At 37.4% G+C, this 15,096-nt stretch overlaps 1 protein-coding gene across 2 annotated transcripts; it reads right to left on the reverse strand.

Annotated features, from left to right (window-relative positions):
• Window positions 1–532: 532 nt before the first annotated feature.
• On the reverse strand, window positions 533–13,910 carry LOC139147494 (amine oxidase [flavin-containing] B-like). Of its 2 annotated transcripts, XM_070718606.1 has the most exons (18): window positions 13,770–13,910; window positions 12,729–12,807; window positions 10,775–10,869; window positions 8,482–8,619; window positions 8,210–8,314; window positions 7,438–7,633; window positions 6,952–6,980; window positions 6,501–6,564; window positions 6,239–6,324; window positions 5,761–5,844; window positions 5,441–5,531; window positions 4,951–5,041; window positions 3,996–4,040; window positions 3,480–3,537; window positions 3,162–3,256; window positions 2,503–2,614; window positions 1,891–1,953; window positions 533–1,045 (listed from the first exon to the last, which is right to left on the reverse strand). In XM_070718606.1, the coding sequence occupies exons 2-18, from the start codon at window positions 12,772–12,774 to the stop codon at window positions 905–907; spliced, it is 1,539 nt and encodes a 512-aa protein (XP_070574707.1). In that variant the 5' UTR covers window positions 12,775–12,807; window positions 13,770–13,910; the 3' UTR covers window positions 533–904. The 2 variants fall into 2 exon arrangements, with proteins under 2 accessions (XP_070574707.1, XP_070574708.1); XM_070718607.1 differs by lacking the exon at window positions 10,775–10,869 and having other exon boundaries at window positions 13,770–13,885.
• Between the last annotated feature and the right edge of the window lie 1,186 nt (window positions 13,911–15,096).

The following is a 15,096-nucleotide window of genomic DNA, read 5'->3' on the forward strand; positions in this document are numbered from 1 at the left end:
CCGACAACAAGATCAAAAATTTGTGACCCTCCCCCTTAGAGGAGCTCAAAAAATTGTGACCCCCCCAAACAGAGGCTCAAAAATTTGTGACCCTCCCCCAAATCGCCCCCGGCCCTCCCCTCCTGCTAATATACGTCCAGTCCCTAAATGTTGATAAGAATACATGCACAATGGCATAGAACGGTCTTATACAGGAGGTGTCTGTATGTCAGACAGTGTCATATGGATGGATAATGTGTATGTATTATCATGTACAAGTATATAAACTATAGAGGGCGACACATGTGTTAGGTGAGCTTTAAGATAACCCGCTCTTCGGTCAGCAGGCAGGGCATTTTTCATAAGCATCATTTGTGTGTGTAGGGGTGGGGGGTCGTGGCATTATTGCGAAGCCGGCAACTTGTAGGAAGAGAAGAACAATTCGAATGTTTTGAGTTAAGGTTTTTCCTCAGAAACATATGTGTGGGGCAAAGTATACCCAACACTATTTTATTTTATTTTTTTGCTGAATATAAGAGAATCTCAACCTCTGTTATTTGTATATAAATTGCGTTTTATTTTCAAACCATATCAGCTGTGCACTTTTATTACTTTCATGTAAACACTTTCAAATACGTAGAAGTTCCTAATTTCTAACTATTCGCATAACGACATCGACGTACCGTTTATGTCGGAATTGTCATTAACTTAGTGCGTTTCAAGTTGTTCAATCCACTTCCATGTTTGTAATACAGCATGATCACTCTATACCGTCTCCGAAACTCATGCACTTTATATCTACTCATGCTATTTTATAGTAAAAAACACAATCCGAAATCTAATCCATAGGCGGTCTGATTTGATTAAGACACACTGGGAAGCCCACAGACTCCAGTGAAAGTTTGATGCTTCAAGAGAATACGATTTATTGCATACGTTGTTGGACGATGGCGGCTGCTACGACACCACCGATCAAAGCTACTCCTCCGAGAAACCTCAATAAACCAGTGACGCTGGGCAGCATCCTGTCCAGCAGCGGAACTGTCACCGGTATATCAGGCAGGTCCTGTGGAATAGTAAGTACAGAAAACAAGTGTGAGTAGTGAGCGTAAAGACTACTTTCTAAATATGAATGCTACGTCCAACAGAATTATTAACAAATAAAGTTTAGTCCGTTTCATTGGATATCGAACATTTTCGATTATGCTTGCTAAGAATGTTCATTTTACGGTCGGGAGAAGCATACGGACGAAGAGTATTTCTTTCAATAATAAAAGTATCATTCATAAAACTTTATGGAAAATTACGTCTATTATATATTACATATTTTCTCTGATTAAGTGAGCATATCTCTCCCCCACAGGGAAACACCAAATGGTCTCTATGATGTAGTAAATGTAGGGCTAATGTGCAGCGGCTCCAAAGGTTATATGTCATTGGTAAGCAACTTAAGGAGTCTAAAACTAAGGTTATTAAGTAGCTGTTTAGACATGAATTGTCGATGTATTTGATGTTCAGGAAACCAATGAGCTTAAAGCTACCGAGATGGACAGTCAATTTGCCAGAAAGTGTATTCTGCTATATGTCTAGCTGTATGTCGCATGGAAATATTGAAGGCACTCACAACAATAATGTGAATGACTCCAAGTAGTTCATGAAGTTGTTAATGCTCCACTTAAAGTTTTGATGGGCTGCGAAGTTAAGACTAAAAGGTTAATTCATTGAAGTATATAGAAACTTCAAACGAATTACGGGAGTATTGAGCCAAAAAGTGTTGCCGTTCGTCTGTCATGCAGACGAGAAACTAATATGTTTCTCTGGCCCGCAGTTTTGCTTTTTCATATCGCATTAGAAACCTTGCAAGCTTTCGTTCATTTTGTATTCTGTGTCAAGAAAAATCTGATGACGTACCGGGCATTCTGGTTCCTCTTGCCAAATCTCATCCTTGCCAATTTTTCCCATGGCGTGAAGGACCTAGTTTTTAACAAAAAACAACAAGAAACAAACAAAAGTGTAATATTATGAAACTTAAGTGCTGATTCTTGTCTCGAGGACATATGAAATGTCTTGACTTCAAAACAATGAGGGAGAAAACGAAAGCACCCAAAAGGTCACAGACGGGGACAGAGAGGGACAGAAGAGACAGACAGGTGGAAATGGTGATCATATATAAATCAAAACCATACGTACATGGAAATTTGGAGAGAATCGTGAAAAGACGTTTGAGCAGTATATCTTTCTATCAGACAGCTCAAGGATAAAAGACGAGCTGCTTAGAATGAGAAATACGAGATCTAGACTGAAATATTCTATCAGTTATTGGTACAGTGATACTTATGACGCCAACTCTTTCCACACGCTAGGGTAAAAAGCACCCCTCGAAACAAAACTCTGCCAATAAGCAAGAAACTGCACGGGTTTTGAGAATCGTTCTAATAAGGCGCGGAAACTTTATTTTGTTGTATGTTTTCTTTTTCATTTCAGATGGATATCTCTACAGGATCTGGAGAAACAGCAGCCTACCTCTCTGGCAGCTCGTTCACCGGCTTCAATGGCCCCGTTCATCCAGGTACTGAATTCAGTCGCCGTTTCTGTGCCCGCGAAATAAACATTGCCATGGGGCGATCGCAAGTACCTGTGGACGAAGTAAAAAAAGTCCTTGGAGACTTATTCTATAAGATTGATTTCATGATATCTTTATTGGCACTTTGAGACTAGAAAGGCTTATCTGACAAATCAAAGTGCGCATGATCAAATGGCGTGAGAAATTTATGGCCAGTTAGTTTACAGGCGCCAGGAGAAACGTAAATATTGAAGAGTGCTGTGTAGCGGATAAGTTGTTTGCAGGCAATATAGACGCATTTCAAACTCGTTGATCAGTTCGAATTGACAACAATTTACATCTTGAAAAACTATAACCTGGTCAGCTTTGCTTTCCACATCCAAACGAAGCTTTCACACCGGTGTGACGGTTCTCAAAATAATGTCTTGTGGTCGGACAATAGACATTGCGCTTTTATCCACTTGATCAGTGAAGGCTGTATTATACCGATGAATAACTGAAAAATTGATATTATGCCATTTATATGACCCCCTGGCTTTTGTAGCATCTTTTACTAAGACAAGATATGCATCCTAAAGACTATGTTAAAAAATGGTCGGAAAAGAGCTTCGTGAGTTACCTTCCATATTTCGTCAGTGCGCCTGGTGGCAGGACATTTACACAGCATGCTGTATATTCATCTTCAAAGAAGTCATAACAAACAACGTCAAGTGGCTGCAAGTTTAGAACAATACACCAACACAATGTTATCTAACACCTAAAATACTTACCATAAACATGTTTAATCTCTCTCTCTCTCTCTCTCTCTCTCTCTCTCTCTCTCTCTCTCTCTCTCTCTCTCTCTCTCTCTCTCTCTCGTCCAATCATACATTGATAAGTGGAAAGATCTAATGATCTAATTTTAAAGCTATATGTATTTTATAAGACAAAGACTTACATGCAAAGCCTCTTCGCAATCGAAGTGTTTGGCAGCGTGTTCACAGATTTTCTTGACCCTGTTAGGTAATGAAAGACAAATATCATTGAGAGGTTTTGAAACCGAGGCTACAACTTCTTCACTTTGTGAATAGAAAAAACCAACATTTTTGTAATGCTTAAGTGTCAATATTTTTACCATAGTGTTTCTGATCACTGTGTAGTTCATCATAAGGGTTGTTCGTCAAGGCTCTCTATTCAGCGTCGCCAATTGTATTATATTGTTTGATACTGGATTCTACCTTATGGAGATTCCTGTATGATCGATGGTTGATTCAGCAAAGCTGTTGCAGAAACCATCGTAACACAGTGTGAGAGAAATTTAATTCTGACGGGCGGAATAGAGACTCCGAGAAAGGATTCATGTCTACAAGGAGGCGATAAGTCAATAGGCAAAATCGTTTACTTCAAAACATAAACAATGGCAGTGTGAAAGTGTGAGGCTCGACAGTTTGCCATTGTTGAAGGGATACATTACCTCTCGTCCTTGGTCATTGTCTCCCGGCTACTACCCTCACATACCCTACAAGTGAACAACCAAAATATTACATTTTTGCAGGCATATAGCAGAAAAGTTCTATAAATTGTGCTGGAACACTTGAAGCTCAAAGACACCATTCTCTACATGGTCATGCCCATATATTGTATTGGAGATTGAGTGACAGACAATGTAGGTAGTAGGTAAGTTGTCATTCTCGTTTTACATTGAAGCTGTAGAAACAACACTTTAACCATTCTAATTACAGCATTGAATATGCCATGATATACCACCGACATTAGCCCAAGCATTTCACAGATTTGCAATCATAGGTATCGCACACGTCATGTCAATTTTCTTCTGTTATACATTCTTCACCTGTCGTACATTGCAGTCAGTCGGTGTTCTAATGGATGCATTCAAATAGAAAATAGCAATTAGCCTAACAATCAATGTTTGTCGATGACGTGTCTTTTGGTTCCTTTTGGAAATAAATGGAGGTTCAAAAGTACAAAACTAAGAGAGATTAGTAAATACCCTTTCCGCTTTACAACCAGTTACAATTTGCTTGGCAAGCCTTATTTAAAAAAGGAAGTCGTACCGCAATTAGCATAATTTGTATTTTCTTTATAAATGAATAAATTCGAATACTGACTGGCTGCGACGTACCACGGATGTATCAATTCTATGAAGATCAATGAGCGTACGTCAATAAAGTAAAATTCTTGCTTGAACTAGACTAAAAGAGTTTAAAGATGAAATAAGAGATTGGATGGACGAAGTGTCAATTCCTCGGTTGCAATTTAATGAACTTGCTTAGTTCTTAAAAGTCACGTTTTACACTTGTGTAAATTATTCGATGCCTGCTGTCTCATCCGTTCGTCTGTCAACAAATGTTAAGAGGCCCAAGCACGATTACATGGTACAAGTAAATTTGAAAAAATTAAATTCTTACACCTGCAAGGCCGGACGAGATCCGTCAGCGTTGGTGCTATCGATCATTGCTCTCATGAAAGAATCAGCACAAAATACGTCACCACTGTAACCTAAAAATTACAGATTATTTTCAAAAATGCACAATAAAATAGTTTTAAAACCATTTTACAGTCCTGATGAAGTATTCAAAACCTAAATCAAATAAATAAGTAAATAAATAAATACAGAACGACATGATACAATAACGCAATAAAACAACAAACAAAAAAATAACCGTAAAAGACGATTAATAAGTTAGTAGAATAAGATAAATAAATAAATCAAAATAAATAAAAAAATAAAATAATAAATTACTGTCCATGTAAGCTTAATATGATGGCGTCGGTAATACAAGACAGTTCATAAACTGAGAAGGATGATGACGACGATGACGATTATTGTTGTTGTTGATATATTGACGATAATACTTGGTAAGTAGAGCTACATGTACCTAACAGCAAAGTTCTTACCTTTCTCTCGCCAGAATGCTCTTTTGTAATAAACGATCACTTTGTACAGCCCCAGTACTCGCTTGACATTCTTCTCGATAAGTCTGATCAGCTGAAAGATTGGATTGCCAAACTTGAGGTCAAAAACCTACCAAGAGTGCATCCAAATACTTCCAAGCTATTTATCATGCATGACTCTCCATACAGATCTTCTTTGTTACCGTGTTTCATGGATCAAACAGAAATAAAAGTTCTCCAGATTGAATAAAGGTTTAACGACGATAATTTTGTCTGCGTTTCAGGAGACTCAAAAAGACTTCATTGCAAGATGAGTAGCCTACCTCTTGTTTGCCGACAGGTAGCGGGGGATTGAACGCAATCTTTGACTGAAGTGCAGGTGGCAACGCCATGATAACGTGATTCGCCTGTGAAACAACGATCGGTTTTTATCTAAGATATCACGGTGGCATTAGATAATGAATAAACATGGATAGTCACTGTTATTTAACCGAGTTATTTTCTGCCTTCCCCCGGAATTTAAACAGTCTGCCGATGTCAATATATGAATCGGATGAACATTTCTGTCAGAAAATTAACTGCAAGTCAATAAGACAGGAAATGCGCAAATTAAAAGTATACTTTGCATGACCTCATATGACGATACTAAATAAAGGCAGCCATGAAGTATGTTGATTCAAATGTGGTTGCCCTGCAGCATACGAAATGAAATCATACGCAATGATCATACATGTTTTGTCAGCCACATCTAATTACGAAGTGTCCATATAGTTTAAAATTAAATTATCCTTTACTTTGTACCTTGTATTCCGCTCCATCTCTCGTTGTGACAGTGATGTCTCGTGACCTGTCTTCGACAGAAACGACCGGGCTATTCAACTTTACGGCTGGAGGGAGACAAATTAAGTATAAATTAAAAAAAGGTCTCTCACTGGCTGCATTATCTCAGTGTAACTGTCATTCCTGAAGCAGTTTTAGTGCAAAACGTAATCTTTGCGTCAAATAAAGATTATTTTATTTCTGTGTTTCTTTGATACACTCAGGAAAGAGGAAGAATACATACCGCCGTTCAATGATTCTGCGATACGCTCGCTTACTTGCTGGGTTCCACCAATGGCACGTCTATTCTACAAAGTCCACATGCAACACAATGAATAAAGCACAGACAACATGGACTTTCAAATTTACTCAATACGTAAAAAAACGATTAATCAAATTTCCAAATATTGTATAGTTTATAGAAACAAGTCTCCATACAGGTGACGATATACTTGTCAATGAAAGAGACATACGTAGCGGAGTCTTCACTCATGACGTATATCTTTCAAACTAACAGCGTTGAGCAAAATGTAGTGACGTATAACTGTTTTGAAGAAACAAAAAGTGAGAGTTCTCTACATAATATTTCAGGTTTGATTCAACTTAGTTGACAGACGTCCAAAAACGATCATCAAGTAATGTGCAAGATAAAAGTCATTCATAACAGTACTTCAATCTTGAAAAAATCAGTTTACCTGAGCTGTAACCATTATGGTTCTAAATCCTTTGAAACAGATCACAGGATAAAAGAAAGATCATGGTTAATATGTTTTGTCTCCATGCTTCCCATGGATGGTAAACAGAACGGAATGAAAGCAAAACTTCTGCTAATTAAGATGAACTTCTGCAATGTATACTTGTGAAGGGCAGATATCCCGGTAGATGGTGTTCCTCTTAATATGTCAATAATATTAAAAACAATGAATTCATGGTAATGTTGGGCTTCCTTCATCTCTAAATGTTTTCAAACCTAACTATCAAATGCAGTTATAAAATAAACATACTGATAAATACTTAACAATATATAACAAAATAGAACGGCATAGTAGCTCAAGAACACACATCTGTGTACAAGAATGCTTTAATAATTCCAAGACTCTAACAAACAAGGGGAAAACACATACACTGGAAGTCTTTTCTCAATGGCTGTAAAGCATTGATCTACTACAGTTTTGTTATACCTTTGCCAGTTTTGATGTACCAGAAGAAAAACAGTGCCGACACTACTTCAACTTCATAGCCTAGGATCGCAAAGGCCATGAATCGTCCATACTCTCTAGCAGCCGCTGTCCACAACGTCTTCTTCAACCATTCGTCTATGGTAATGCTATCGAGATACTCGGCGTCCTCTGAGTCCCATGGAGCGTGCAATGAAATCTGTGACACAAAGGATTAAAGTCGTAATTTCTCTTAATCTCTGGGTAGATGATCGATTTACTCTAGTGAGTAAAATTTTGGGGGACTCATGATGAATGCATTCTCCGGTCCTCCTGCAAAATCAGGTCGCTTTGTCCTCTTTCGTCAAGTTCGACTACAAGAGACAACTAACTCTCCACTAGCTGTAATTTTTCCATGTCCCTAGTGTTATTGTCTTGTCTTTGAATAACTTTGCCTGATTCTACCCTGTCGAAATGACAGCGATTTAATTTGCCAACATGCTCTACATGTTTGTAATGTCTACAAAATTGGCTAGAGAATTCTCTTCGGGATTGGTGTGCATTCTTTAGGCAATGATGCAGTGGCACATTGCAATTCATTGAGTCTGGCGTTCTTGCTTGATGCCCACTTTGACTTACTTTACAGGTAGAGGAATTGAAAACTTCACTGTTTTGACGACTCAAATGACGAGAATAACTGTCAAAAGTATATTTCCGATACATAAGGACGGACCTGCTCAGTCCCTCACTAAGGAAATCTTGGTCATAGAATTAGCTGTCTTGACAAGACCCTTACCTTTTCTGTCGCTTCATCAACTGCCATTCCGAAATGATTCATATCAAGGATTTTTATGGGATTGTACATTTTTAGTTTTCCATTCTCTCCTCGGTAAGTGGAACCCTGAAAGAAACGAAAATACTCAATTAAGGATATGTCTGAACCGATTATGACGATGAATTGTTTATGTATGTATGTATGTATGTATGTATGTATGTATGTATGTATGTATGTATGTATGTATGTATGTATGTATGTATGTATGTACTAATTTTGGCGTTGACACTTACAGCCACTTCTAAGATACGAACTCCTTCTTGATACAATGGAAAGTGTTCAATACCGAATTCCTTCATCATTCGCAGAAGTCTCCTACAAGGTGCACCAAAATATTCAGCGCCTGCATCAGCATATCCGTAACTTGGGTCCTACAACGCAATGGTTAGATACATTACAAAATATGTTTAATTTTACGAGAAAACATCAAAACAATTAATACGTGTCATTTTTATTTAGATGAAGAAGACATGGTTTGGTTGAATCGTGTCTTTAACTCTCAACTTTCCATTTTTTCTGAAGTATGTTGCTACAGGAGTAGTGCTCAGACAATGCGAACTGAAGTATGCCAGTTTCAAGTGTCATCGTTATGTACCAGTATTGCCTTCCACGATCAAAACGTTTGAGCGATGAAAAAGTTACCGTAGACATGCCACCCTAACTTATGAGGTTTGGCTTGTTCAGGGGCTGTCCCTGTATGCGGTTTGTTCTGAGACTGGCTTGCTCCTTCTTACTCACTGCCGTGAACTAAAACCGCATAGTTTGTCTAATCAACGAATGAAGAAGTATAATGGAATGAATGAATGAATGAACGAACGAACGAATGAATGACTAAAAAATAAATAAGCGATTATGATTCCCCAGATTCCCCTGAAAAGCGTAGGTCAGCAAAAGAGCTGGAATATTTCAAATGATAAACATGGGGCCAATGTCCCTGAAGCTACTATATAGACATACATACAAAATCAAGTATTTCCTGACTGTATGAAATTATCTTACTAAGGTCATCCTAAGAGAACTTTATAGCAAATATCAAAGCTGTCTGCAGTTTTTAAGAAACAAGCGACCTAACAGCCGATAGAGCTCTGCTGTGTTATGCATGTAGAGAATACTATTTGTGACACGTGTTGATGAAGGTGGATACCTTTGATAACTCATTTCAGGATGGTATGACCAAAAATGGCAAAATAAGCTGCAAAAATACAAAATTGAAATTTCGTCATAATTTCAATATATCATATTAAGAGAAAACCCTAGGAACCTGTATACCAAGTATCAAAGTTATCAGATGAATAACTTTGAGAAACAAAGGTTTTTAACAAAAATATGGCAAAAATTGACCCAAAAATACATAATTTCAATACATCACAGGCTAAGATAACCCCTAGGAATCGGTATACCAAATATCAAAGGTATCAGACAAGCAGTTTTTGAAAAACAATTTTTTTGACAAAAAATGGCAAAAATTGCCCTATAAATACAAAATTGCCGATTTCATCACTATTTCAATATATCATATTGAGTTAATCTGTAGGAATTTGTATACCATATCAAAGCTATCAGACATGAAGTTTTTGATGAATAATTTTTAAACCAAAAATGGCAAAAACTGCCCCCAAAATACAAAATTGTATATTTCAACACAATTTCACCATATCACATTTTGATCATCCCTATGAAGCTACATACCAAATATCAAAGCTATCAGACAAGTAGTTTTTGATGAACAAATGTGTTAACCAAATATGGCGAAAATTGCCCCAAAATACTGAATTGTAGCCAATTTGAGCCAATTTCCATATTTTCATCAATATAAAAAAAAAACAAAAAAAAATAGTTTGTCATAATCATATTTTACATCTACACATCAAATACCACCTCTGTAAGTACTGCGCTTCTCAATATATTTATTTGAGTGGACGGACACCCTCAACAAACGGACATACACACATACACACATACATATATATATACATACATACATACATACATACATACATACATACATACATACATACATACATACATACATACATACATACATACATACGTACATACGTACATACGTACATACATACGTACGTACGTACGTACGTCCATGCATGCATGCATGCATGCATGCATGAATGAATGAATGAATGAATGAATGAATGAATGAATGAATGAATGAATGAATGAATGAATGAATGAATGATTTGGCGAAGCGGGTCTGTCTGTTGCTTCTCCGCTAGGTGACTTGGTGCCTTATGTAGTGGGTTCGAACCCCGAATGAAGACACTGCATACTTACAGACAGACAGACAGACAGACAGACAGACAGACAGACTAGTACTGACGCCGGACGCCGGACGGATACTCATCCAATAGCTTCAATAGACTATAGTCTATAGTAGCTAAAAACGGGCACTCCTTATCAGTGTTTGGAAAATTGTCCTCACATCGAGGCTGTACAGATTTCCATCAAATAGTACTTATTAACCATGTTGTTCAAAGAGTGTAATGACGCTTTTATCAAACTTTACACTACCTTCAATGTGTATGTCCGCCCACCAACCCTACTCTTTGCTTCAAGTACCACCACGTCAATACCTTGTTCTTTTAATAACTTCGCTGCGGATAAGCCTGTGTATGAAAACACTCATTATATTTTATTATATTTTTGGCAACGGTTATGAATAGCAGAAAACATTACTAAATTCAGACATCAATATAAATGCCACCTGATATCCACTTTTCAGAATTAATGAGATCTGTGACCTCAATTTCCAGAGAACCATAATGCCAGAGCCTCAATTACACCAAAAACGCACTGAATCGGCAACAATTTGGGCAAATATCCACACTAAAACACAAATTACCGAGTCCTACTTTGAACATACTATATTGCAATGCCATGCTTAACAACTTAGGCCATTAGTGATCTTGTACAACTTCGTCAGTTTGATTATACGGTTTTCCGTTTTACCAATGAAGTGCTCAAAAAAGCACGATTTAAACGTTGTATTACACATTAATTTAACTATTTATAATTATGTAGGTCATTTTCCCCTACACTCATGACCTGAGATTAATTAGTCTAGAATATTCTCAAGGTCACTGTCCTTCACGACCTCACGACCTTGAACTCAATTACTTGTGTTTGGAACCATCTAGAAATTAAATTAGTCGTGTAAGTGGGAATATTTTTAGAGCAGTAATTAGCATATCAATAGAAGTTCTAGATTGTTCCTGTATTCTCTTACATAACCATTTGAGTATAAATAATGGGACAGCACAGCTTGCAGTCAGACATTGTGGATCGTGTCTCCGACGTGTTACTTCAAGACTTTGGAAACTCCAGCAGTGTTAATTTCAAGACTTTTCAAGACCTTCACAGCAACGCTGGATTTATTCTGTGGACTTTGTGCAATCTCAAGCCTGCAAGCCAATGGACTGAATTGGTCTGTCTCACTGTCTAACTGGAGCCTTGTGCGGTCCCAGGTGAGATAAGCAGTCTGTAAACTTTTACAGTTTGTATTCTATCCTTTGACTTAGCGATTAGTTTTATTTTTATTATAAATTTTACTTTAAAAGGAAATTGCCAAGTTCACCGTTTTGTTCGTTTTTATTTCACGTAACACTATTTTAACATGTAGGTCAATTTAGCAATGAGGTACGATTTTAAGGATGTCTTTTACAAATTGAATATTCTTTTGGCCTATCACTTTAAGGTCTCATTTTCAAGCGTATGAAGTAAATAAAGTTTTTCAACGGCCTAGTTTTGTGAAAATCGGAAAATGTATTTTGCTCTATAGATAACACAGGGATGGCAGCCATTTTGAATTTCAAAATCGCTAAAGTTCTTCTCTAGTTACTAGTACCGAAATTTGCACGGTCACCCACAATTTTTAATCTTTAATTTGAAAGAATGGTTGAAGGTTTGCTCGAGGAAAGTTTGAGCAAAAGTTGAAGTCTTTCGTTTTAGAGAAGCGAACTACCTTAAAGGACATGCATGGGCCTATAAGATTGTAACAAAGTGATAATATGTGTAGCATGTGATCGACAATCATGGGGACTTCTAAAGCGTCTTTTTTCAGAAAAGTCATTGCAAGCAACATGGTTCAATGGTTTCGCTTTTTATTTTCAAATGATTTAAAACTATACTAACTAACAGATTCATGGTAACAATTTAGCTCAAGATTCTGAAAATCGGAATTAACTTTAATAATTCTGTGGGGCCTAGTATATCAGGTTGAACAAATACCAACTGACAATTGATTGAAGGAATTCGAACCGGTTACAATCAAACTTAAAGATGGCGAAGTTTCCGCCTTTTCTTGCTGTTGTCTTTAGCTTACAGTGAGGTTGACTCTATCACCCAACGGGAACAGTAAAGAACAAGAAACGTTGGACACGTTGCCATCTTCTACATCTGAATTTCATCATAATATGTGACTGAAGTATGTCAAAGTGCAGACTCACTCAATATTTGTTACACTTACCGCTCAAACCTCCCCCGACAATAATCACATCGTTCTCCTGTGGCATTTTGTTGCGGTCAATGAACTGTGAACGCTATGCCTAAGATCGTGAAGAAAGAGCGGTGTAATTATTACTACAAGGTCCGGAAACAGCTATTTATACATACATCCGAGCTTGACCGTCAAGAAAGTATAAAAACGGCAACTTTTTATTTGCGAAGCCTACATTAATTTCTTCTGAAAACCGTGAAAGCGATAGGATTTTATTCTTTCCGTCTTCCTCAAAGTCCTTTGCAAGCTAAGAAAACTGGATGTCGTTCAAGATGGTATCATTACTTGAAGGGCCTGCATAATTTTCGTGCAAAATCCATTTAGCTTTTTTTTTAAAAAAAAAAAAACTCTCTGCAAATGCGCACGATAAATTATCAGCAAATCGATAACAAGTGAACGAGGTCATTGCAAAAACGCCACTAGACAATGAGAAGGCTTGGCCTATATTAGCCCTGTGTACGATGCTGTGTGTTCCCGGTGAAGTGGGAGGGCGTACATCGCCATGTGTCAGACTTAAGTTGTGTCGTCAGCCATGTTTGGAGGCCTCTCAGGGATGGCGCCGAACTGTAGAGCACTGTTCTGTAAAATGCGCCCGAGTGAGAAATTGAGTTGGAGTCAGCATAGAAATGCATAAAAAACGAGAAATTTCGGTAAAAAAGCCGCAATTCACTGAATTACGGAAAACGGGGGATGCTGCGTTATGTGTACTGTTGAAGTCTTTTAGTTAATATATGCCATTTTGGATAAATTTTCATGTAATGGATGGCCTCGTTTATGCAAAGTCCTTCAATATTTATAACTATTCTCTGGGTTTCATATCTGATATGTCACAAAATCATATTCCCATGTGCATTCTAGTTCTTTACCTCGAATGAGATTAAACGTTGCAGCACAAGGTCAAATGCTGGTGACCTGACCTTAAAAATAATCCCAGTGCTAACAGTGGATACACGGGAAAAACAACCATGACGGTGAAAGTTCATGCTCATTCGGGGAACAAAGTATACTCACCCTGAAAATGGCGCGCTAAGAACGGCACAACACAAGTCAAAACGTAGAAAATAATAGTAACACTGAGCGGAAGAAAAACAACTGCGCACAAGGTACAAGCAGGATAGGCTGACCTTTGTGTCAGGGTCACTATTTGTTATTGATGTTCGCTGTTATTGGTGGCGCTGTACAAGATTTAAAAGTCAGCTGATTTCATTCTTTGAAAACAAAGGAAATTTCTCGTTGAGCCCAAGACTCGGCAAGAAAACCCTATCAACACTGTGCGGAAATCAAGATTATCTCAGTGTTGTGTACAAGGAGGATGCAGCTCAGTTTTGTTAAATTTAACGCAATGCTAGAGAAATCAGATTGAGTTGATATTTATTTTGGACGATGACTATCAGTCGAAGTCGTCGCTAAGTTGCTAGGTATAGGTAAAGTCAGTTAAAATTTTTTCAGTATGAAATTTTTGTCCCTAGAATAGTTTGTCTGCGAAATTTTATTAAATGCCTTATCATCAGTTTATCAAGGTCTTTCCCTTACTGTGAAGACATCTGTTGGCATTTATACGAAAACAAATGGGTTTTTTGCATAGCCGTTATCAAAAATTGACTAAAGTGCTTAAAAAAATCAAAGTATAGTTGCTTAAGAATTGCGACATTGAAAGGGGTTGCAAAACACCGATAATTCTTTCGTCTTCATATTACTACATAGTGATGTAATATTCAGCGACAAAGCAAGTTTTGTTTATGAAATCTATATTCCCGCCATAGACGTTGTAGTTGTATTCGTAAAATGTCGTTCGTTTCTATTCTAGAATTCCAGCGTTTAGATATTTTATACCAATGGGTAGACATTAACCCAGCTCGTCATGACAGATTGATAAATTCTAAAAGTTCATCACAAAGACATAAACAAGCCAAAAGGTGTTTACACGCTTTTGAAATGAAAACACATTGATTTAATAACTTACTTTAAGCGACTAATTGACGCCCCGAACAAATTATGCATATTTCTTATTACCTTAGCATTCTTCAGAATTATCAATATTTAATAAAGTATTCAAAATATTATAGCCTAAAAGGTTAAGCGGTCGTGCAAGTTTTGCAAGATAATCTCTCCAACAACAAAGATAACAAGAGACAACACGTATGAACACTTCACATGCATTTAGTCCAAATACAATCGATACATACAGTTTCTATCGATTGTCATGACAATTTAAACTGGTGACTGCGCCAATCGAAATTGACAGCGCCGACATAGAACAAAGAAATGAATGAAGCACAGTCCTGGATGCACCCGACTGGCCTTACGCTAAATAACCAGCCCTATAGTCACAGCAACA

Source organism: Ptychodera flava, chromosome 13 (genome assembly GCF_041260155.1).
Source record: "Ptychodera flava strain L36383 chromosome 13, AS_Pfla_20210202, whole genome shotgun sequence".
In the NCBI taxonomy this organism is placed as follows: Eukaryota; Metazoa; Hemichordata; class Enteropneusta; family Ptychoderidae; genus Ptychodera; species Ptychodera flava.

Coding starts and splice junctions, on each gene's coding strand:
- LOC139147494 (XM_070718606.1), bottom strand. CDS start 12,774: ATGCCACAGGAGAACGATGTGATTATTGTCGGGGGAGGTTTGAGCG. Junction 5,532..5,760: donor TACCTGTCGGCAAACAAGAG/GTAGGCTACTCA, acceptor CCAATCTTTCAG/CTGATCAGACTTATCGAGAA. Junction 3,538..3,995: donor ACAATGACCAAGGACGAGAG/GTAATGTATCCC, acceptor ATTACCTAACAG/GGTCAAGAAAATCTGTGAAC.